Source organism: Anoplopoma fimbria, chromosome 13 (assembly GCF_027596085.1).
Source record: "Anoplopoma fimbria isolate UVic2021 breed Golden Eagle Sablefish chromosome 13, Afim_UVic_2022, whole genome shotgun sequence".
Classification (NCBI taxonomy): domain Eukaryota; kingdom Metazoa; phylum Chordata; class Actinopteri; order Perciformes; family Anoplopomatidae; genus Anoplopoma; species Anoplopoma fimbria.
In genome coordinates, this window is record NC_072461.1 from 19,009,872 (window position 1) to 19,035,225 (window position 25,354).

The 25,354-nt window shown below is 41.3% G+C and overlaps 1 protein-coding gene across 1 annotated transcript in view; it reads left to right on the forward strand.

Moving 5' to 3' along the window:
- Positions 1–25,354, forward strand: part of fbrsl1 (fibrosin-like 1) — a 264,670-nt gene that overhangs the window by 53,105 nt on the left and 186,211 nt on the right. The window contains 1 exon segment of the mRNA XM_054610592.1: positions 20,771–20,995. Within this exon segment, the coding sequence (XP_054466567.1) occupies positions 20,771–20,995 (225 nt within the window).

The following is a 25,354-nucleotide window of genomic DNA, read 5'->3' on the forward strand; positions in this document are numbered from 1 at the left end:
TACTTTAAAGAATCTAAAATATAAAACATATTCTGGTTTGTTGAGCATTTGTTTGTTTACCACATAATTCCATATGTGTTGGATGTCTTCAATATTAATCTACACTGTATAAAAATATAAGTAAAGAAAAACCATTGAATGAGAAGGTGTGTCCAAACTTCTGACTGGTACTGTATATACATATTCATATTTTAGTTTTTAATGCACTGGCATTGGATTGGTACTCGGGAGCGGCCGATGCACAAGTTCAGGTATCAGAATCGGTTTTGAAGGAAAAATAGTACCTGAACATCTCTGAAAGCATCTGTGCACATCTACACTGTGTAAACAAATCAGGGAGCAAATCTGCCAGCCAGCAACACGGATGTATGATTTGCAATCTGCTTTAATGAAAGCATGTCATGGTTCATTTTCATTTCATTGTGATGGCAGAAAACGCTTCAAAAATGTGAAAAACCATATCCTTGAATCCACCAGTATCTCAGGGAGAGTTTCCCAATAGGACTGACACCGTGTTTCTCATCTTCAAAAAGTACAAATACACATATTTGAATTTCATCCTAAGAACCAATTTGGTTTACCTAATCGGGACAGTTCAGATAATGTTTGGCAGATGATTAAATATACTTTTACATGTTCTGCTCTTTGTGTGGTTCAACCCACATTGTGTGTTCCAAGCAATCTAAAACAAACACTCTATTGGTTTGACCCAGGTCTGCAAAGAGAGCAGCCACACATGGAAAAAATGATTTCTGGCTTCAGAGCGACTAATAGTGCATGGGAGCTTTTGTCTACTCTAGATACAGCTGTGCAGCATTGATTTGTGGGCTGGATCTCCGGCAATAGGTCTGGCTAGGGTCAACTGCACAGGTATTTATGGTACAAGCAGCAGATTGCAATGAATGGATGACTTCCTTGGCTGCGAGGGGGGAACCGGAGGGATGGGAGGCGGGGTTACATCCCTCCAGCAGAATGTAATAGGGATAAAATGAGGTGCTAGTCGGGCTGAAAAATGAGGACAGGATTGGCAGCGCCGGTTTTATAGGGCAGTTTGAATATTAAGTCGCCGGACATGAGGGGGACAGACCTTTTAAAAGTCCATGCCCAGATGTCATTAACCAGGATAAGGGAGGCCAGGGGGAGGGGACACACACACACACACACACACACACACACACACACACACACACACACACACACACACACACACACACACACACACACTGAATGGACGAGGGTGAGAGCGGTTCCCCTAAAGAGTCAGTGAAGATATACATGATTAACTTCACTTGACGGTCTTTGAACTTAAGTATGTGTGATATTACTTTTTTTTATATAGAGGCTGTAAAAAGTTCTGTTGTGTAAAGAGAGACAAAGCCGGGTCAGCTGAGGCCTGGGCTAGGATTGGCAGGCCCAGACACACTGCAGCTGCCAACTTTCCTCGTGAAAACGTAAACAGGCAGTCACAAACCAGCACACACTGCTGAGCCACATGCTCTGTGCGTAGTGCCCCGTGGAAAGACTGAGGCACAACATGGCAGTGCGAGTGATCTGGAAGGTTAAGGACGCATTTTTCCTCCTTATAAAAGTTTTCGGCGTTTTCCTGCAAAGCGTTCAACTTCTGGCAGCCAGTTTCGATGGAGGGAAAGTGGCACTGGATGGGTGTCATGTGGTGGAAGAGGATTTTGGGTTGGGGGGAGTGTGGGGCCGGATCAGAAAATACACGTGGAGACAAATGCATGAGCTCTACATGAGTTTGGGGATTTGACGATACTATTTTGGGATTGTGGAAATACCCACATGCTTGCTCTTGCTCCCAGTAAGCTTTACATCTGAAGTATTTAAAAACCAAAGTCTGCCTTTGTAACACGGGGCTGTTAAAATATGCTTTTATTCTCACTTCCTTCCTTGTAAAACTCCTCCGGCTCTTGAGCTAAGGTTCCTGTGGCCGTGCATACTCTATATATTCTCTCCTGTCCACTTATCCCACATTCAGAGCCAATCGAAATAAAAAAGATTTTTTCTTTCAGTTAATTGACTCGCAGCGTCTTTCACCCTCAGCTCCTTCAGAGTTGTGAGGCAGAGTCGCTTGTCTGTTCCAGATTACAGCGTGCTGTTGTTGGAGAGAGAGGAACACATTGTGTTTATCTGCAGTGACAGCTGGCTGGAGGCAGCGGGGGGGGGAATAGATCTGTCACTGTGCCTAGTTTGTCTGTGATCTGGCATCTGCCCAGACACTCCACCTTTGGCTGGGCTGACTGTTGTACACCTCCGCTCTGTCTTCACCTACTCCTCCTTCCTTTTGTTTTTTCTTCCTTTCCTTTCCTCTCATCCTTCCCTACCTCGTCAGCACTTTGCAGGATCTCTTGCAGGAAATATCTATCTATGGCTGCAGTAGACGTGTGCCCCTTATAACCTGCACTTACTGAGGGCAACTAGCGTAAGTGGTTATTTATCGGCTTTGCCATCAAACATCTTGTTAATTTCAACTGTACCTATTGAGGGCCATTATAACGGCTTCAAACTGACCCCGGTTATGCAGCAGGTGGGCCAAATCTGCCTTTTTTTCCCTGCTTGCGTTTGCCAAGTACTGCTCCTCGCCTCCAGCATACAGATTCCAGGACGTCTCGCTGTGCAGGAGTGCCCATTCACTGTGATTATTTCATCATGCTAGCAGTCGAGCTGCAATAGAAAAAAAAAAAAAAAAAAAAAGGAATCGACATGAGTCACAGTTAGCCCTCCGCTCTGATTCCACTCTTAATTTTCACAGTGGGGGGCTCCTGTAATGAATGGCTGCCCCTGCATCAAACCTGCTCCTCTGTCACGCAGGGCTCCATGAGGGCTTCCTAATGAGTAGGCAGCCAATTCATTTTGAGCATTTGCTGCGCTCGATTCAGCTCGATTTTTATTTTATTTTTTAAAGTGCCACAGGGGCAGAAAAACTAGATCCTCCAGCATGGCTGAGCAAGGGGTCAACAAAGAGGAAATTCCTCTATTTGTCGACTCAAAGGTTTGTTTGTTTTTAGCTGATTCGCTAAGCGCCAGCCGTCTGTTCACACTCCTGCTGCAGCGTTTGATCCGTGGGTCTTTTTTTGCTACTCGCGCGGTGTTGTGTTGACATTTAACCAGAGTGCTTCTGTAATCTGTTTTTCTCCTCTCGCTGCCTGTGAGCGGGAGCTGTATAAACACGTCCTTCCTCTGCGGGAGGCTGAAAGGATCATTCCTCATTACTGGGGAAGGAAGGGAGACGAGAGGCGCACAGCCACTGATCCTACTGAGTGGCAGCAGGCCTTACGCTGGAATAACGCTGTGCCATGTATGCATGCACTTATATGAACACACACACAACCACACACAACAACATACCTGATAGGAGGTCCAGCATCTACCAAAAAAAAAGGTGAAACTTGAGCAACCAGATTGTATCTCTTCACCACAAACCGCTGTCAGCCGTACGGCTTACAAAACTCACCGGTACATTCACATTCTGTTACAACTGTTTTTTCTACCTCAGATGATTTAAGTTCACAGACCTATTTCCATTGCAGCCTTTTCTTTTTCGCTACTGGTCTTGGCCTGGAGACCTGTTACCAAACTCCGTCCCATCTCACCACACATGAGAGCACAGCGTCTGCAGCGCCTGAGCAATCGCGGCGGTAACCGGCCCAACACCTCGGCCTCACATCGCTGCTCTGACACTTAAGTAGCTGATGAGACATCATTCAGACCCACTGGGCCCCTCGGACTGGGCCACCGACGCTGTCCTTTTACATGCCCCACTAGATGACTGACAGCCTGGTTCCAACAGGGAGGCAGCTTGTGGAGGAGAAGGGTACAGACTCAAGTTAAGGTTTTTTTTTTCAGTTTTTTTATTACAGTAGCAGAGGGTAATAGGTGCCACTTCAACCAATAATCAGGTGATTCAGTAAGAATTACTATGATTTCTTCTGGTTGGTAGCTTTTAGTTTGTTCCTGTGATTCTATGGCTGCTGCTGAGGTATTCATTACTTCCTCCTTTCTGTACGGTTGTCCATATCTATATATAAGTCATACTTCTTTGTACATGCAGGGTGTGTGTGTGTGTGTGTGTGTGTGTGTGTGTGTGTGTGTGTGTGTGTGTGTGTGTGTGTGTGTGTGTGTGTGTGTGTGTGTGTGTGTGTGTGTGTGTGTTATAGAAGCAGAACATACAGGCATTCTAGTCTCTATTAAAGACGTGCACATATGGCACAGATCTGGGGGTGTTTGCATGGATAAACTGTGTGTGGTTTTATACTTAATGTGTTGTAAAAAGGTATTTCATTTGCCAATAATTTTTACTTAATTTGCATATATATATATATATATATATATATAGCATCTGTAGATTTGCACAGGTGCATTACTTGCAGTGAAAGTAATACTGTGCAGCAGAAACAAGTCTGACACTGTATACATATTTGTAAAATCTCCCTTTATTTATCTATTTCACACTTATTATTTTATACCAATTCCCTGTTTGTCTTTCACCTTTAAAGCATTTGTTTTGAGGGCCTCAGGTGAAAACTTGGTGAAAATTAAATGATGAAACAAAAATCAATAATGCTAGAACCTTGTAAAATAAGACGATATGCCGTGCAAACATTCTGTGGTGTTATTGTTCTTCTGTTTACAACTTCATAGGACTTTTTTTCTGGATCTGCTACAGCATTAACACCACTTCAGTGTTTCTTAATTTTAACCTGTACTCCCCATGAGAGAACCCTGTTACTTACACCCGCAGCAGGAAAGACATTTGGTTGTACAGTTTGTGAATATGAAACAATATTAACAACATTCAACCAGTGTTATACCAATATTCCTTTGAAGACATATCTACATTAGAATACCATCCCTATAAAATTTGCTGCGCTTTTCTTTCAAAGAGTGTGGGAAATAATGTATTGTGGATGAATACGTCTAATAGCCACATTACATGATAAATGTTTCATATTCAGCCTACAGTGGAAGGTCATGAGAAACACTTAAAAGGTTGAGTGTGCATGAGACCTACTGCTGTAGCAGCCTGCACTTTAGTGACCCTGCCTCACTCCCTCTTTCTATCACCTCCAGTAATTATTTACATCCCTCAGGAGTGAGTTGTCAGGCAGCTGTATCGCCAGCCTTGACTGCAGGGAGATCGCTCTGTGTTCTCTTTTCTCCTGACACAGTTTTCATATCTCTCTCTCTATCTTCTTCCCGCTGAAGTGGCTTGATGCCAAGGCCTCAGGTAACACCTAGATAGACCTCTCTCTCTCTCTCTTTGTCTGTCTCTCTCTGTTCCCCTCAGCACTACTCTACCTGTTAAACACGGGATTAGAGTGCACTCGGCAGGGTGCAATTATACAGCCAGCACTGATACATCCAGAGTTAAACACAGCCCTCTCTCTCTGCTCACTTGTCTGCTGCAGGGCGCTGCTGCCTGGAGGTAATTGTATTGCTGTCAGCCCTTGGTTGATGAGTTGCCAGCGTAATTGCTTTACGGTTTGACCTCTGGTTTTTCAAACAAGCGCCCTGGTCAAGGATCTGCACTGGGCAGATGAGGGATGAGAGGGCGGCTGGTGTGTGTGCATGCATACGCGCTCGTGTTTGTGTGTATTTGTGGTCAGTGGAGGCAGGATAAATATGTTAGTCCTCTAATGCTCTGCGCCGCCCCCGTGCCCTCTGTTATTCTTTACCATGTCTTAAAGTGCAGCTCTCTGCCTTTTTTTTTTTTTTTTTTTTAAACCAGCATCTGAGTCAATTGAATTGTTAAGTATATAAAATGTACGGGGATTTGTCTTGGTGACATTGGTTCAGAGGCGCAGCGATAGCAGTACTGATACACAAGGACAACAGGACACGACACGCTGCACAGCTGCAGTGCCCGAAGCTACACTATACACACACTATATTTATGTCTTGGACATGGTGTTCTGAACTTGGTGTTTTCATCTTCTCCTGCTTATTTTCTGCCAAAATAAACAATATTTTATAGTCACAGTAAATTGCAAGCTTCTAATTTGTCCACCCAGAACTTCTGAACATTTGACAAGGCAATTGATCATGTTGGAATGGCTTTTGAACTGAAAATTTGTTTCTCTCTCTCCTTTATCAACCCCCAACCTAGGAATGAATGCTAAAAAATGTTTTCAAATAGAAGCGAGAGAATTGTAATTGGGTTGTAACATGTATACATTATTGACGATGTCTTCACAAGCTGGAGGATGTCATGGTAAATTGTTCTGCGACAATTGATTTTGACTAATGAATTTAGTGAGTTGACCAAAACAAAAATGTTGTCTGTTGTGGGTTGATATACTCTCTACCTGCCTGTAGAATAAACTTGCTACTATTTAGAATCAGCCAAAGACGGTTTCATTGAGAGGTGTTTAAAAAGACCAACAAAGTGGTGTGTCATTCTTTACATTAACAATCTAGCATTAGATGGTTGCATGACGTCATCCTTAGACAGGCTGCTAACCGCTAGCTCGTTAGTGGCCATTAGTGTGCAAATTACCAACAGCTGGCGGATTGTGAGAAGTCTTCATTCATTTCCCAGTTTAACTTTTAGACACATCATATTGTTTTAAGTTAACCACCGTCGACCACATCGATAGGGAGTTTTGGCCACTTGGGGGAATGAGCTATAAACGCAGAGTTGATATTAAAGTTTTTAGCAAATGGTGTCCTTTCTACGTTAGCATTCATTTGGGGTCGTGTTTCTGGTCACCTGGCTCTTTTGGTTTCCTGGCTCTTTAGCTTCTAAATGCTCCACGATGCTAGCCAGCTAGTCGCTAACATTGTCTGTCAACTTTTTGGTGCTAGAGTGATTTAGTACAATATGTTTATGTGATACTGCATAACATGTAGTCATTTCAACCAATGGTAATAAAATATATTGATAAGTGCAGTTTCAAAAGCTCTGAATTTTAGAATGAAGCGGTGAAGCAGCTCGTCTTGTAAGCCTGCGAAGCTAACGTTAGCTCACACAGCTATAGAACTGTCTCCAGCATCATTAGGGGTTAGTAGTCAGATATAAAACACTAAAGTTATGTTGTCAGAAGAGGCTTGCAGTTTGTTTGTGTTATCATAAGTGAACTATGTAGCAGTCACTTTTTAATGTCATATGCATATATATGCATTTTATATCACAATCACAATAATGGTCAGAAACATCACATGTATGCTATCATGAAGTTGTTAGGCTCTACTTCATAGGTGGCAAGGGGTAGAGGAAGAGGAAGAGGAGGAGAAATGCAAGGCTGACAGTTGAGGAAGTGAAAGGTAGAGGTGTGACAGAGACTCTGCATAGACCGGTATGTGTGGCAATGAGGGACAGAGAGCGCTTGCTTCATTGTATGAGTGTATTTGAGTGGCTTTTCACGTTGTGTATTGCATGAGAAAGAATGAGGCCGCTGCACTGTGTGTCCGTGTGTGTGGAGTGAGAGGGAGATTTAAGTGGAAGTGAAACAAGTGCACAATCAGTATATTTCAAAGAAACATGCACTTGTATGCAGAATAGAAAAGGAAAAGACTGAAAGTGAACTGCTGAGATAATAGAGAAATCATACAGTAGTGGTATGTGTGTGTTAATGTGTGTTACCCAAAAAAAAACAGTGGACAGTCACATGATTTTTGATAACAAAGCAAAGGGTAAATAAAAATGAAGCTGGTTGTTCCTGATGGAAGTGTGTGTGTGTGTGTGTGTGTGTGTGTGTGTGTGTGTGTGTGTGTGTGTGTGTGTGTGTGTGTGTGTGTGTGTGTGTGTGTGTTTGTTTGTTTGTGAGTATGTATGCAAACAGAATGTCAGGCTCATTCATTGAGCAAACAGTTCAGGGCTGACTTCGGTTTGGGAGCCCTCCGGGATGGCTCTAAGCACCAACAGGAGCGCTTGTTTTTGTTGCCTCTGACACGATGCCTCTTCTCTCTGTGGCAGCTTGCTTTCCTCTCTGTCAAACAAAATCACTGTGATTACTGTAGTTTGAATATTAAAACATTCAGATGACAGGTTGTGCCTTATTTTATCAGGGAGTTTCTGAGGAAAATGATAATTACCTTGAAGGACACAATAGGGGGATAAATATTTAATGACAAATGAACAACTCAATATTTATTGTAGCTCAGAGAGTTAGAGGCAATATTTGTGTTAATATCCTGTTTCCCCCTTAACTAAGAGTGTAAATCTCTAGGCACCTCACTAAGAATCTTTTTTTTCTGACCTATACTACTGACCAGAGAGATTGTTTAGTTGTATTGTTGTTTTGTAGCAGACAACTTGATCTTTGGTCTCTTTTTGAAATGAAACAGTGAATACAGTGTTTGTAAATGGGAGTAAAATAATAGATCTATTCCCTCTGGCTTTTGTGGTGATTTCCAAGAAAGGACCTTGTGCTGGATAATTCATAAAGGTACAACTGCAGTACTTATCAGAGACTCACACTGAAGAGCTAAGAAATGAGCATTTGAAGTGGTGCTTTTTTATGTCGTTGATGCTCATCAACCTTCTCTTCTATCTTGTCTGTGTTTTCTAGCAAAGCAGAGATAGCTTACGCAGATAAGTTAATCAGTGATCAAGTCAGCTTGATATAACAGTAAATTAATATTAATGTTAAATTAATATATGATATGTAGTTACAGCTGTTTTTTTCTTGGTTTTCTTGTTGTCAGATGTCTTAACTTCACACTAAAACACACCACTGATATATCATGAACGTCTGAGTTGATATGGTAACTTGTCATCAAACATTAGCATTCATTTGGAGTTGTGTTTCTTGCCTCTCATTTACTGTAAATCCAATATTCACTCTTCTTGAGCTCTGTTTGGAAGTTATGTTAAAGAATCGGTGAAATGACTCTTAAACACATTTGCAAATACAGAAATACTTCATTGCTTTTCCAGCAACAGTTGAATTCATCATTCTCCAGGTCACTGCCTATTCAACCTGCAACCGTGAACTTTGAAGTACAAGTTTCATAATGGCTCGGGTGGGAGAGCTAAAAGGTTTTGCATTGTGTTCATTGTATTATTTATACCAGTCAAACATCTTTTCAGATCTTCACACTTTTCCTGGAGGGCAGACGTAGTTCTTCGACAGAGCAGCGGTTTACCTGAGGGTTAGGGTTGAAACTTGAATTTGAGCAATTTTCATGTTTTTACTTATATCTTCAGGTCTGCATAGTTTAGGAAGATTCACTATCAGGCTTTGAAGATCGATTAAAGAATACATGTTATGTTGATTAAAGGATATTACTTTTTAGAGGAAGGTGTTGCTCTGACTGCAGTGACACGAGGCAGCAGGCAGATCTGAGGTTTCCGCTTCCCTGTCAGTCACCTCTGCCTGGGATTCCTCTGCTCTGTCAGCCTCCTGCTGCGTGAACAAAGCCGACTCCTCACACCAGTTCAGCTTGTAACACAGTGCACTCAGAAATCCGGCATACGTCAAAACACTTCTGCCATCTTCTGTGTGAGTCAGCAGTGGGAAGGAAACTTGTTTTTGTAATTTGTGTTTTGATATGACTTTGACTGTCAAACTGTGAGCGTTCAGTAATGCAGAAAGAAAAATGTGTCTGTTAGTTTTAAAAAGCTTGTCTTTAACTGTTGTTGAAGAAGCTTGCCATTCACGTCCCTGGTGTGTTTTTGAGCGGTTCTCCCATGAAAAACACACCCAACAGTTGGTACAGAAATATGTTGCGCTGATTTGTTGACAGTGTGAGACTGACATTACACATTTATGGGAGTGTATCTGTTAGTCTGCTCCACCAATGGGAAAAGCTGTTGCCGAGGCAACACTTCCTTTCTCTGGAGAGTGTGAGGGAGAGAAAAACCCATGGAATGACACCCGGCTGTATTTTGGGCTGCAGTGTGTGGGCTGAGCAGCAGAAAAGCAGGGAGCTTCCTGTGACAAGAGGTGGGAGGTTCACAGGACATATTGGCCTCCGTAGAAAGCCTCTTTCCTGTCAGACAATCGACTTAATAGTCTCGAGAAGAACCTGTGGGAGGCGAGGCCTGTGATATCTGGTGACATGTGATATTCACTTTGAACCTCAAGAATCAGACATTTCTGTATAATCCCCAGACTAACTAGTTTATGATATTGTTTAGCTTGGCCAGCAATTGTTTAACAACTGCTTATGTTGTAAACACGTATCTCTTTTGCACAGCAGCAGCAGCAGCACAGTGATCAGCAGTAGACAATGAGCAAGTGAGTTTGACATAGTCAGAAATAAACGGCTCAATTGGTGGCGGCCAACTCAGAGGGCACTTCAGCTGATGCAGAGCGAAACACCACTTGAGTCTTGGCTTATGTAATGTCAACACCACACAAGTGTTTGTTAGGTTTACATTTTCTTCAGAGTTCAGGAAAACAAATGTTTCCTCAGAAGATACTGCAAATCATCAACAAATGATTTTGGACTCTGCTCAGCCAAGTGCCAAGCCAAAAAACACTGACAACATCAACATAAGGAGTGCATTATTCAATAGAATCCTCCATGTGAGATATCACATTTTACAATACAAGTTAAAACATGGAATTATGGACAAATGGTCAGCAAAAACTGTAATCACACGTGATGCATTAGCAAATTAGACTATTATAAGTCAAAGTGAATAGTTTTAGTATTTTATCATGGAGTGAATATAATGGTAGAAAGTAATGTTGACTTTGTAAACTCTTTTAAGTCCTCCAAGTACAGTGAAAGAAAAATGCAAAGTTACAATATATACTGTAAGCCCCTGGTGACACTTATAAATAGCTGAGAAAACATTTGCATTTGAGGCGACAAATGTGATCCCTTCAGCAGACACATCACATGCTGTATAATACACTCTGTGAAATGTGGAGGAATCAGACTCCTTGTGTATTCCGTTATCTTGCCTCTTGTGTTGCATTCCTGTAACGTGGAATGTCCCAGCGCTTTAGTTAGTCAGAGCTGCAAAACACATTTAAAGGTGGTGTTTATTGTATTGCTGCACCACCCTGCATTCCCCCCCGTTCTTCTCCTCTCAGCATCCGCTGGCCAGATGGTGTCACTCTAGGAGCTTATTTATCAATAGCACATGTTGTCACACAAACAGACTCATAGCAACATACACAATTTAGGATTTACTTAACAGCATGCATTAACACTTACACAAACTGTAATATCGTTTGCTTTACTTGAGACAGCTGTGTGCACATAAACAGTATAATCAGCTGTAAGTTGACTCATATTGCATTTACTCATCAATTGAGACATGTGCATGTGCCGGGAATTTTTGGAACAATGTTTGTAAGTCATGAGAAAATCTCCCGATCAACAGCTATTGAAAACGGCAAACAACTTCCAAAACTATGAAAAAGATCCATATTGCTGCTTGCTGGCACACTTTGATTTTTCAATTTTGTGTGCAGCAGATTCAAATTGATATCCGACAAATTTCTACCTGAAAATGATAGCCGCCACTGACTAAGAAGCAAGAGACTTTTCCCCTGTAGCCTTGTCCTTAAGGAGGCCTGTTGGAGCCCTGAGGCACAACTGGCAGCCCTGATGTCACTACAGATATGACTGAGCGATACTATGTGTGTACATTTTAATAATGAGAGTCAGTTTGTGTGCCTTATGACTGAAGATGGCTTTCAACATGGATTTATAAAAAAAAATGATAAACAGTCTTTGTTGTATCATAGTCATGTAGCAGCTAAATCATTTTAAATTTAGCAGGTACACGTTTGAATCAATGTGGAGTTATATAGGGCATATTTTAGACTCAATACAGTAATAATTTGTGATAGTCTACTGTTTTTATCTCCGACTATGAAACCGACACAAATAGTGCCAGTGGAGGGGGGATCGGTTAAATTAAAAAGGGGTAAAATTACTGGAATATGCCATATGCAATTATTTTATTATCTTTTTAAGGTGGAAAATCATGGTTATACAGTTAATGTACTTTTTCTAATTTGAAGTGTCTTTTTAGGTCTGGAATAGCAATGAGCATGTTTTAATATTAGCTAATGGCTGACTTTGTCTTTTATGCTTTCTGTATTTGCATGTACACGAGCTTCATCCAATCAAGAACACACTGAGAATGCTTCTGAAGGGCTTCAGGTTGATGTTTCTTTATTGACAGCAATGTTTAGAGTCAAATATGATCTCAGATGTCACCAGGCACACAATACTACAAACCAAAGTCTACAGAAAATAGCATGTAGCAGTGTAATTGCTTTCAAGTTGATACTTTTACCAAAAAATCATTTTGACAGTTATTCCCACACGATTCAAATTCAGCTTTATTGGCACTGCTGCAAAAACAGAGAAGGCAAGCGCTGCAACGAAGTGAAAAACAGTGTGTGAAGCAGAAAGAGAAGGAAGTGACAAAGTGAGGGGGGAGGAATGGGGAACCATGCGGGTAGGAGGGACTGGAACCTGGTTCATTCATCTCAAAACCTAATTTGGGTAACAAGAAATACTGTTATGTAATAGAGCAAATAATGACTCAAGAGGCAACTAGCTGCATAGGACACAAATGTATCAAGGAAGCATCAATTTTACTTCAAATATAACAGTGTGATCATATTGTTGACTCAAAACATAATTACAGCCAGGAGGGGACTGTAAAATGCAGCTACAGTTTTACAGAATGGTTAAAGTTAAGATGACATTTTATAGTACTCGTGTTGTTACTGTACAACACAAACCTGTAATCTCTAAATCTGCTGTGCTCTACATAACATCACCACAGTCACTAATAAAACACATGTGGTTTTTACAGGGAACATGTGTTAGCAGCTAACTTTGGTGGCATTTCCCCACACAGGCAACATTCATTTAATTCTTAGCTAGCATTACTTGTATAAAGAGAAGGGCTTGTGTTTTACACAGCAGCATAGACCTATAGAACTAATGCTAGGTGTTTGCTATTGTTGGTGTTTACAGGTAGTTAGCTGACTATATTGAGCAGTAATTGATTATACTGTCAGATACCTGTTGTATTTCTTGGCAGGAGACGTTTTGAACTTCTCGAGCCATTCTGCCGCATTACTGCAATTATAGACCTAAATAATAGCAATTAAAAAAAACGTATAAAATATAAGACAGCTACAACATAACAGCGTATCACTGTGAAACGTCCTGCTCTAGTCCTGGTTGCAAAGGTTGTTCAGGACTATCAGTTTGTTCCTCTTCACTTCTATTTTCTGTTCTCGGGTTCAAGTGTTGGATGGACAGAGGCCTTCGTTACCTTGGCTACTACAGTGTTTTGGGCTGCTCAGGGAGCCTTTAGGGCTGATTTCTGTTTTATGGTAAGGGGCCGAACATGACCAATCAGGGCGGACTGGACTTTTCTGGAAGGAGGGTCCCGTTTAACACCTCCTGTCTCCTGTTCATTCCCCTGCTCTCCCAAAGCACACTGCATAAAGAAGCACCGCCTAAAAACTAGCTTACACTTCACAAAAGGATTAAGCCTCTTAACCGCAAAAGTCAATGAACAGGAAAAATACGCCACATAGATTAACAAAAGGTGAAAAGAATGTGGTTCATTTAATTTGCGTGCTAGCAAATGATGCAACATTGATCACTGTGCTTCCTCTTGTTCACAGCCTGATAAAGCCTCCTGGCACACAATGCACCCTCTCTTCTATCCTCGAGGCAATAACCTTCTGATTATATGCTTGGAGGGAAATGGGGAGGCCGGGCAAATGAGTCTCTGCTCTCAGTTAATCAAAGGTGTGTTTGATGCAGCTGACAGCAGCATTGGGTGGATGGTGTGTGCTCTGCTGTCTTTGTGGAGCTTCAAATGCACAGGACTACAAAAGCTAGCATGATTAAATCAATCCAGACTAAATCATGACAAGACGGAGTGATTTATCTGTCATGCCTAGAGCGGCGGTGCAGCGTTCAGAATCAGTCCGACCACTGAGCAATAAATCGACACTACCACACCCCGACCATCTTAAAAGGAGCTAAACACTACAGAGGTGGTGTGACAAATGACTCTGCTCTGTTGCTTTCATATAATATGGAAAATGAAAGGAGGATGAACTTTGTATTTAAATATTAACCTCCTTGAACACCTTTCACATCAGGGCTACGAGGAAATATCATCCATCTCATTAGCTGATGCTAAATAGAGACGGATTAGTCTTAAGTCGCACCCTCACCGGAGGCGACAAAGGTTGATTGCTCTCCGTTGACTTCATAATGTGTGAAGGTGCCTTCTTGTAACTGTCCTCTGCTAGCAAAAATCTGAAAAAATATATATATTTAAAGCTGCTATGTGGTGGGATTCACTGCCAACAGTTTGAAAGACCCATAACTAAGTTTAAATAAGCTGCCAAACCAAAAAACTGAGCCTTTAAGAAGACAAAAGTGAGGCCTCAGCAGGAAGAACGGGTTACTGTGGGTTTCTGACACTATGACATTATGCCTACATGTGCAGCAAGCCTTTTGTCCTAATGTCAGCTTTAGGCTAACTTCATTTCTGTAACCTAAGAGAATGCATTTTAAATATATGCAACTTGTTTATATGAATGTGGCTTGATCAGACAGCTATGCAGTATTACATCTGCAAGTGTCTTAACTAACTACATTAGCTTGCTAACAGCTTGCTAACTTTTGCCATCCTCCGTTTAGTTATGAACTGATGGATCAATCGTATAGTAAGTGTATTGCTTCCATATATAGCTAACCGCAGGAACTAAATCAGGAACCAAAATTCCTGTTTTGGTTTCCACCACACTGTCTAACATTTAGCTGACTGGATGACCATTGGATTTATTATTATTATTATTATTATCAAATTTATATCGCTGAATTGGCTCTCATATTTCAATTGTATGTCCCAGTAGATTCAGTCCTTTTTTTCAAAGATATCCAGGCTTTGCTCTGGTAACATTAAATTGAAACTTGAAATTTAGTTTTATAGTATTTAATGAACAGTTTTGCTACATTTCCAGCGTAGAAGTATTAGTAGTAAAGTGATGATCGTTCAAGAGGGCCCTGTAATCTCTTTGTGGCACTGCTTAACGTCGAGGGAGGTGTTCCCTGCCGAGCTCTTTGTGTCTAAATAATTACCGGCCTCAGAAAGAAGAGAGTGCCGTTGAGAAAGCTTGATAATGTGAGTTAGAAATCACCATCGTCTATTTTTTCTATGGTCCCCCCCCCTTTGCCCCCACCCTTTACAAGCAACTTTAGGGTTGCTGACATTCGTCTGTGCAAACTGCATAAGCCGTCCTTTGGGAGCAGAATGTGCTTCCACGGTGGATCTCAAGGCCTAAGCATGAGCATGTAAAGCCATGCACTGTATTGTTAGCGGGCAAGGAAACCTGTGTTGGATTTTATGCCCTCATACCCACGGACACACACATGCACACACTGGCACTCACACACATGCCCCAGTCCACATGCAGCCTGGAACAGCAACAAAGCTCTCCCGTACTGTTGCCAGGGTAACGTGGTCGGGTCAAAGCAGTCGAGCGGTCGCTCCTGTTCCAGGCTGTGCCCCCCACACACACACACACACACACACACACACACACACACACACACACACACACACACACACACACACACACACACACCACCTCCACTCACTTATATCTGTGTCTGTTTTTCTGTCCATCCTCCCTATCCTCTCCATCCTCTCCTCACTCCCTCTTCACTGCCTTCACTACCCCCCCAGCTCTTAAGCCTCTTCTTCTCCCCTGTTTGGTCACTGTCACATGTCTGCCCCAGGCTGAACAGGGTGAAATGAGGATGATTCACCACTCTGGCCACTTTGTCCGACTGTCGAACCATTGTGAACCAAAGCATATTAAGGAAAACCTGGCCAAATCATAAGGACAGGTTGAAAGTCATGTCTTTTCAGCATGCAGGCTGCGATGGCATACAGGGCTAAGAGATAACATCATTAATTTCCAATTTACAAAAGACCTAATTCTTAACTAAATGCTGAGTACACATATGCCATTAACACCGACAGCAAAGCATTTACTTTGCAATTATGTGCATCAGTATTTTGCCCTTTTAATTTGTAAATAGGTTAATAATACAGAGTGTGATAAGGCTGCTCCATTATGTGTAGAAATAATTTAATAAACGTTTTATAAAAGAAAAAGAAACACTTCAGGCCTTTGGTGTATGGAAATGATATCACAACTAAGACGTTGCTGGCAGGGACACAGTGATGGATTACCCTTCTTCTCCTGCAGCTATTATAGATCTATTGTTGGAGTCGTGGACTGTGAATAAATGGAAATTACACTGATAGACACTTGAAACCTGCTTATTACTGATAGAACACAGCAGACATGAGACAGCATTGAGAGCAGATGCAAATGTGCTAAACAAAGTGTAATTGCTCTGTGGGGCTAAAACAATTCTGGCAAACACTTATCTTTCAAAATAAATTGAGAAGGATGACACACTTTTATTACCTGAGACTCGCATCCCTTTCATAAACCTAAGCAGTCTGTGTTGCGCGGTGTTCTTTAAACTGTGTTTTGTCTTGACATGATAACACAGGGTCACAGAAGGATAGCAAAGAGATATGTGTGGGCGGCTGTGGTGTAGTGGAGAGCAAGGTAGTTCTCCAATCAGAGGGTCGGTGGTTCGATACCCGGCTTCGGCATTCGATGTGTCCTTGGGCAAGACACTTAACCCCAAGTTGCTCCCGAAGGCTTGCCATCGGTGTGGACTGGATGTTGCATGAATGTTAGTTAGAGTCTGATGGTGGCACCTTGCATGGTAGCCTGTCATCAGTGTGTGAATGGGTGAATGATATGTAATATACTACTGACTGTAAGTCGCTTTGGATAAAAGCGTCTGCTAAATGACTGTAATGTAATGTGTTGAAGGGATGGCTTCTTAGGTTAGTGTCTAAGATAAGATAAGTGAAGCATTGTCCTGAAATGAGGTTTTTAGCTTATTATTAGTTTATTTATTGCCTGCTTAAGAAAACATCAGAGGACGTTCAGTCATTCAGTGAACACATTGGCAATCTCCTAAATTGGCCCATATCAAAGCTTTTTAGAGATTTATGAATCAACACCAGACAGCATTAGTTGGTAAAAAAAGATGTAAAACGATACATTTGGTTTCAAAGGTTAAAGTCAAATCACTGAATTGTCATAGACAATAAATGTATAACAATGGCAGATGCATTAAGGTTTTGTTTTTAAAACATTTCAGACCAAACAAGAAAATGAATTCCAATGTTGGAAAATTACAAATGTTATCTTTACTTAAGAGAGTGCTAATCTCCTATGATTGCCTGAAGGCCTTAGCTTGCACACTCTCTGACAGTAAATGCAATTAAAGATGAACGTGTTAAACTGTCAAATAAGCAGTGTAGTCCTCTCTATTGTTGTTTTTCTATCTGGTTGAATGAGGTAGATGATTACCACAGGGACTTCCTCCACAAGGCGAATGAAACTCCACATTTCTTCAAATTGATGCTTAATTGATCACACCACTGAATGCCGGCTTGTTCACAAAGACATGTTTCTATTAATAACTAAGGAGACGCTGACTTGATGTGTATTAATGGACCTTCATCCTGCAGTTTAAAATACTCTGCCTAAAAGGAAGGAAACACCTGTAGCTGCTTTGTCCTCGTTACAGCTTTTTAAAGATGGCCCTCCAGGTAATGAATTTCATGACAAGTGGCCTGGTAGTACCGTCTGGTCTCTCATGAGAAATTAATGTGTTGCCTTGTGAGGGTGAGAAGAGCTTTGAGCCTCTGTGGGATGTCAGTGTAATGACATTAAATCCTCCTGTCAGAGTGGTGTCGGCCCGTGAGCTGGGTCAGCCTGACGACCTTTTGTTACAGCGTCACAGAGGAGCACTGCTGCTTTTATAGCTTCTCTGAACTAAACTGTTAGATTCATTGTTGTCATTGTGGGCTTCAATGTCACTAGTATAAGCTTCATGCAGTGGTCAGTGTATAGAATTATGTTATTTTTTTTATCTTAAATTCAACTTATAGAAGTCTTTTGCGTTGAGTAATCTTTGGCACAGCATAGAAGTAACTGTTGTTCCCTCCACAATGTAAGAAAAAATAATTTGCTCGCAGTCATAGAGTGTCGTTCCCAGTCTTAAAAAGAATCAAGGTCATTTTTTTCCCTCTTAACTAGAGAGAAGAAACTCACATAACTGGAAACACTTCATGTGTCTCCAAACAGCTTCCCTGAGGAGGTTGGGATTTGTACCAGCGAGTAAGAAAATAAACAATTCAGCTACAAAAAATGTTCAACGTAGCACAAAATAATTAATGCAAAGACTCCTGGACTAGAACATTGGAGCGATGTGTGGGTGGTTTAAGGCTCTTTGCACTTACCAAATACATTTCAGATACATTTGTGCCTGCGTTTAAATTGCTTTATTTCCATGGACAGTTTTCTTTTCTTCTTTTTTTTTTTGCATTGCCTGACACATGAACACCTTTTGTCACGGAAGGTGTCATTCATTAGCAGTTATGGGGCTAATGTGTTAGCCATCTGCTAACCCCACACCCTTGGAGCCAATAATTTGATTATTCACATGGAGCACTGAACCGTCTGCAGTCTGGCCGGGTGCTGCTGGCTGTGAACAGATGTTGGAAACGTGAACTAGCAGCCCTCGGCCTTGAACTCCATGCAGCTGCATGCAGCTTCGTGCAGCGGTGGGTCGTCCTCTGCCGCTCGGACACGCAGTGATCTCCTACGACAGACTTCACCAAGGCAGCAGCAAGGCACCGGCTCCACTCGGACCTAATGAGATCTGGAAATAATAGGCAGCAGAAGCCCAGGAGGAGGATACAATTCAATCACCAGACGCACATGCAGGCTGGCTGGTTGGCTAGCAGCAGCGTTTTCCACTGGCTGGCAGATGTGCATGTGCGTCAATTTGTGTGGCTGTTCACCATGTTATTCATTTCCTTTACTTTTCCCACACAGCCAGTGCAGTCACATATAGAGTCATTTGGACTGACTTCAGCTCCGCTATAATTTTCCTGCCAAGGTCGTGGCACGATTTTATTTTGGTGTAGTTGTGTTCTGGGAGCTGAGACACACAGGTTGTGTGTCAGGTTGTTGGTTCTGTGCATTGTGGTTGGTTTAACTTTTAGCGCAGTAGCGAGCTGGATTTGGTGTCTTAACTCTCATCACAGACTACCAATGGCTGACACCAGAATTCATTATGTGCAGTGGTCGTAAATATCTCCGTCTGGAAAAAATGTCTGCTAGCAAAATGCCTATTTACGATTAGAATACTTTAAAACCTTAAATGAATAAATGCAGTTTGAAGTGAGGGTGTAAAAATACTATGTATGGTCAGAATATCGTAGAGAATTGTAAACTTCCTCAGCACCTCAAACATTCTCCTTCACTCGCCACTTTCAAAACTGCACCTGAAACTCACTTATTTAAATCTGCTTTAAACCTGTGATGGTAGTTATGCATGATTTTGTTTTGTTTATCATTGCTATAATGTCATCTCTCTGCCTTGTTTATATTGCTTTTATTGTTTCTGTTTTTACCATGTTAAGTGCCTTTGAGTACCCTTTAAAGCGATATACAAATAAAATGTATTATTATTAGTATTATTAGTATTATTTAACTGTATTTATATTGGGTTATCTTTTCTTTGCAATTTGCCCCTCAGACACCCATCTGTTAGCGTTGAGTTACATTAGGCTGAACAACACACTTTGGCTCATATAAGGCATCAGCTGTTTGCTTGCTTAGTGTTTGGTTGGATATATAACTGCTTACGTCACACGTTTTTGGATCATATTTATAACCACGAGGTTGGCTTGAACTGCATTTTCAAGTGAGAAACTGTTGATCATTGTCACTCCAATATGACAGGAACACTGCATAAGGCCACATGTTGTGTCGTACCACAGTGAATAATGGACACTGTTAGTATGCCAACATGCAGAGAAAAAAACCATGAGTAAGATACCAGGCAGTTACAAATGATGCGGGATTTCCAATAAACAAACACCGATACCATACAGTAACCGAAGCATGAGGCATGACTAGTTAAAGGGGGGGGGAATTGCTTGGTCATAGTGTAAGTGTAGAGTGACTGTATTTTTTTCCGCTGTGTGTTAAAGCAGCTCTTCATATCATAAGCTCATTATACATGAGCCATAAAGTGATTATGGACTCCAGTAAGGCATTGTTCTGCTGTTGACAGGATTAAAGATGACTTAAGAGAGAGAGAGAGAGAGAGAGAGAGAGAGAGAGAGAGAGAGAGAGAGCCTCGCCGCTCTACGCTGGAGAGTTGCTTTGTATAAGCCAGCAGTGAAAGGGACTGCGCGCTTGACTGTTTGCCAGCTGCGGCACACCCCACCTCCATTCTTTTACACATTCATCTCCCGCCCCTCTGTCTATCCGTCTAGATATCTGTCTGCTTGGTTCTTGTTCAAACGCACATTGTGAAGTGTCTTTTTTCTATAAACTTGGCGTCACCTGTTGTACTATTGTTTCAAGGTTTTTAAGGAAATCCTTGAGACAATAAGAGCAGTCAATCTCTTTTGTCAGTGTTGTATTGATCGGTATCTGTATCACTGGGTGTGAGTGCAATATTCCTGTGAAAGGTCAGATTTGGCTGTGTGCAACAGGTTATATGGCATCCTCTAACACTGCCTTGGTAAATTTGAATCACTGTTCTTATTGACTTTTAATAACAAGATGCACAACATTGATAAGATCACGTATGCATCAACTGCTCCGTCTATACATGACCTCCACGCGTTCTACTTGTATTGTTTCTAGATTTCTAATTTGCTTTCAACTTGTCTCTGCAGAAGAAGACCGGAGCTGTGAAGACACAGGAGAGGAAGGAGCGGTGGAAGGAGAAAAAGGTGGCGAAGCGGCAGAAAAAGGAGGATGAGAAAGTGGAGGAGGAAGAGGAGAACGTCCAGCCGGTGGTGGATGCCCTGGAGAATGGCTTCCTTCATCACGCCCAGCGGGAGCAGGAGAGAATGAACGAGAGGCTGCTGAAGAGGACCTACTCCAAGAAGAACAAAATGGTGAGTGTTCTGACCTCATAGCCTCTTTTAGTTGAAGAAATTCTCACTCGACAGTAGTTCAACCTAAGTTACTAAAGAGACTTGTATGTTGAATGGACTGTTGGTTTGTTGGTATCTTGCGGACAAATGAAAATGATGTCTAGTGTGCTGGCTTTTGTAGCTGAGTTGGATCATCTGGCACGACTTCACCTACTTCCAAGGTGCATGGAGAAGGGGAAAAGTCTGAAGAGGTCAAAACTCCAGCAACATTTGTAGTATATAAGGCATCTTTATTTTATGACTGTGGCTTTCCCATGAAGGCAGATGAGCAGGTCAGCTGCTTCAGTAGAATCTGAGTTCTTTGTTTTGATTGGCCAGTGCTGTTATTTCCATGACGATTCTTTAAATAAGACCAGAACAGGATTTTCTCCAAATATATACTTTCTTTTCATCTAACAGCTGGTCCACGTTCACTTTTAAGCAGAACAAGCTCTACAGGGAATTTTCAGAAGGAGTTGAACAGTGTGAACAGAACCTTACGATCATGTCAGATGGGACTCTACTTATTCTTGTGTCAGCAGGGACTTTGTACCACAGTGCTGCGGTTGTCAGGAGATAACTTCCCATTTTCACATGAGACACTTCAGTCCCATCTATCAGTTCACCATCAAACCCCTTCTAACTTGAGAAAAAATCATTTTCTTCAAATACTCATTCCTTTTGTGAGCAGTCTCTAAAGGATGAAGTTCAAGCCCATTCAGAGCTGTCAAACATTGACTTTCTACTGCTACATCATTTTTAAATTGTAAATGTAACCATTTTTTAAACTCTTACTCGTTTTTTATTGCTTTATTAAATAGAAGCTTTTGACACTACTGACGTTGCCCACTGAAGAAGTCCAGGTTATTGCCAGAATCCTTATTTTATTGATTTTTTTTTTGTCAGCACCAGCCTTTGGTAATTAGTTATCATGTTTCTCACATTGTGGTTGGCGGTGCATTGAGCACTTCTTTACACTTGCTTTCTTGAGAACCGCTCAGACAAACAACTTCACCCCCAACACTGCTTTAGATTTATTAAGATGTTTGATGATATGAACAATATTGAATTATGTTACTATGCTTACTTATTTTACCCTACAAAAGACCCCCAAAGCACAACTCAGCTATATAGCCTACTACTTACTGTGTATCTCTACTTTACAGAAAAAAACATTGCAGTATTACATTTACTTGACAAAGAACTGTACTGGTTACTTTGCAGATTTGAAAGTTATAGAGTAGAGCATGGATTTAATTAGCAGAGGTAACTAATGTTATTTGTGTTGTAAGTTAGTATCACGTCTTATATCTGGGAAATTAATCATAGGGAAAAAACACTCATGTTGCACAGTAGTAGACTAATATGTGGATGAAATATACTTAGCAGAGTCATTTATTTCCAAATAGGCGTATAACTGGCTTGACATAAACATCACGGTTATAGAGTAGAGAGTAGATTTAATGACTTAAGGGATTTTTCTAATGTTTAAAGTTGGCAAAACCTTCAAAAAATAAATCAGCTTGTGCTCGTTGACTCCGGTGCAATGAATAAAATGTTGCTTGTAACGTTATCTAGCATTCATGTAGCGTTAGCATATCTAACATGTATAAACTGCATTCAATGAGCCTCTATCTGCCCTTTGCGGTCCACATGCTGGAGTTTATTTATATTATATAATCTGATATTGCACCAAATCCGTCCAAAAAAAAAAAAATCCTTGCTATGTTTTTAAAGTGAAAGCTTCTATGTATTTCCCGTGATGCTGCTGGCTGCCAACAAGGACTACCAGTTATGAAATGTGATCATGTGATCACTTGTTGATACAAGGTGGATTACTAGTACTTGTCTATTTGCACATGTATTTGCTTGTTGACGATAGCACCTTATTTAATGTTTGAAAACTATTAGCACAGCAATGACACTACAGTACAACAGGCCAGCTAATACAGGGTTGAGGCCACACAACAGTTGCCTATGACAGTAGCAATAGCCTACAAAGTTTGATTGAAACCTTAACTGTACTGTAGATGCACTATGGCAGTTTTGTTCTTGTTTAGGATTGTAGTGTTTTCTGCAATCCACTTACTGAAGCACAGAAGGGAAACAGACAAGCAAGGACTATATCACTGTGAAGGAATTATAGGGAATCAGTCAGATAGCCTTTGGACCTCAGTGAAGCGGGACATACTGTATGTGACTCGTATTCACTTCTCAGCCCTGATGCTACTAAGAATGGTTTCATTTACAAATTGCTGGCATGCTTCCTTCAGGTGGATTTACTTTGCTATCCCATTCTTGTTTCACTTCATGACTGCAGAAGTCGTTTTCAGTTTGTTAATGTGAATTGAGGGGCTGCCAATATCCCAGGCTTCAAGGCACACTGCTGAGCCCACAGACTCTGAGTCTGTCCCAGCGAGATAGCCCATCTATGTGTTAACAGTTTGTTTAAATGGGCGGATGTTTTTTCATGCTCCTGTCTGAGGCCAAGCGCTACCATAGTGCTGCTGAGGATAAGAGGGGAAATGTAGTCAGGAAGCCAAACTAAATAATGAGGCTATGTAGCCCGGAGGCCTCCTCCACAGATAAAAATATCTCTCTTAGATAGGATTTCCTAAGGAAGTTAACATGGCTGAAAATGAGTTTGGCTGTAATATTCAGTTTGCTGAGAAACAGTGAAAGATTATGTATTTAGCTGATGCTCTTATCCAGAGTTTAAGTGCAAAAGGCAGCAATTACTGAACTAGATCTACATTCTAGTTCAGATAATAACTCCATAATATCTCCAAACTGCTGCTGTCATGTAAAAAAACATTTGACTTTAGCTGTGCTGAATTACATTTTTTACAGTAACCTCATTTGAAGATTTACAACACATAATCCCAAAGAGATTAATATATTAGATAGATCATGAAAGCAGCTCAAAACCCACAGGAAGACTAAAGCTAAACCTACTTATTGTATCAGCATTGTGATATTGTTTTTGTCCCTGGATAATATGGGGAAGTAAAGAATCAGGGGTAAGAAAGTTGAATTTTTTATTTAAAACTTAGTTATTTTGTCGTAAAATAAATTGTATTTTTTGCTTCCAAAGTGATATTACTGCATATTGAATGAGTAGCTACATCTTACATCTATTTATTTGCCGTGTTGCTTGTTCTTCCTTAGAGTAATTTGAAATATTGTCTGGAGGTACATCACCAAACAGATCCAGTTACCTTATAATTTTTATTTATTTACTGCCTTCAGCCAAACCACAAATGTTTGGTTACATTTTAAGGAAATGCATAACCTTTCCTTAGTGTTCGGTGCATACATAAACATATTAAGAGGAAATAAGAATTACAAGAGTCCAAGTCACTTTGGGTCTGGGGCCTTGTTGATGAGGCAAGAAACTGTTTTTGTGATTTAGGTTTTGGTCCTGTTGGACCTCAGCCTCCTGCCAGAAAGTGACTCAAAAAGTTTTTGTCCTGGGTGGGAGGGGCAGCGCGCAATCATTCCTGCCCGATTCGCGCCCTCAAGGGAAGGCCGATTGCAGCCAATCACCCACTTAGCAGAGCGAATGATACACTGCAGTCTGCCCTTGTTCTTGGCTGTGGCAGCTGCATACCAGAAAGTGATGGAGGAGGTGAGGATGGACTCTGATGGCAGTGTAGAAGTGCACTATCATTGACTTTGGCAGGTTGGAAGTATATCCTTTGCTGTTCTTTCTTAACTGTCCAGCTCACACTTGTGGTGTTGAGTGATGATAGGAAGTATCGACAGCATCGACTGGAGAGTGGTACAGCGTGATGGGGGCGGGGTGTGTACATCCACAGACGTCTTCACTGTATTTAGAGTCCACACCGGGTCCCCAGATGGTAAATCTGGTCAAATGACTGTACACATGATAATGAACTCCACACAACTACAGTTATGTGTATAGTTATATTTATCAGCAGAGGCTTCTGGGTCAATGAACCATTGTAATGAATGTCTCTGCCCTGCAGGACCTTGCAGCAGCTTAGAGAGAGGACTTGTGTGTGGCTTACTGGACTGGATAAGGCACATTGACCCCTAGCTTTGCTAAAGTCTGCTAAAAAAAAACACCTCAGTCCTGTGATCCGAAGATAACTAGAGACATCCCCCTTACCAGCTGGATTGATTTCTAAACATGACCCCGTGGTTCCCTGTTGCTCTTACTTCATTTCTAAACTTTCCACTCCCTTTTGTTTTTTTCTTTTATCAGTTGCTTACTTAAATATCAGCGTCTAGATCAAGCAATGTTTAACTGTATCACTGTCTGAGTAGCTAAAAGATCTTTTAACCTGCCAAGGCTTTAGTTCACTGCATGCTGAGACC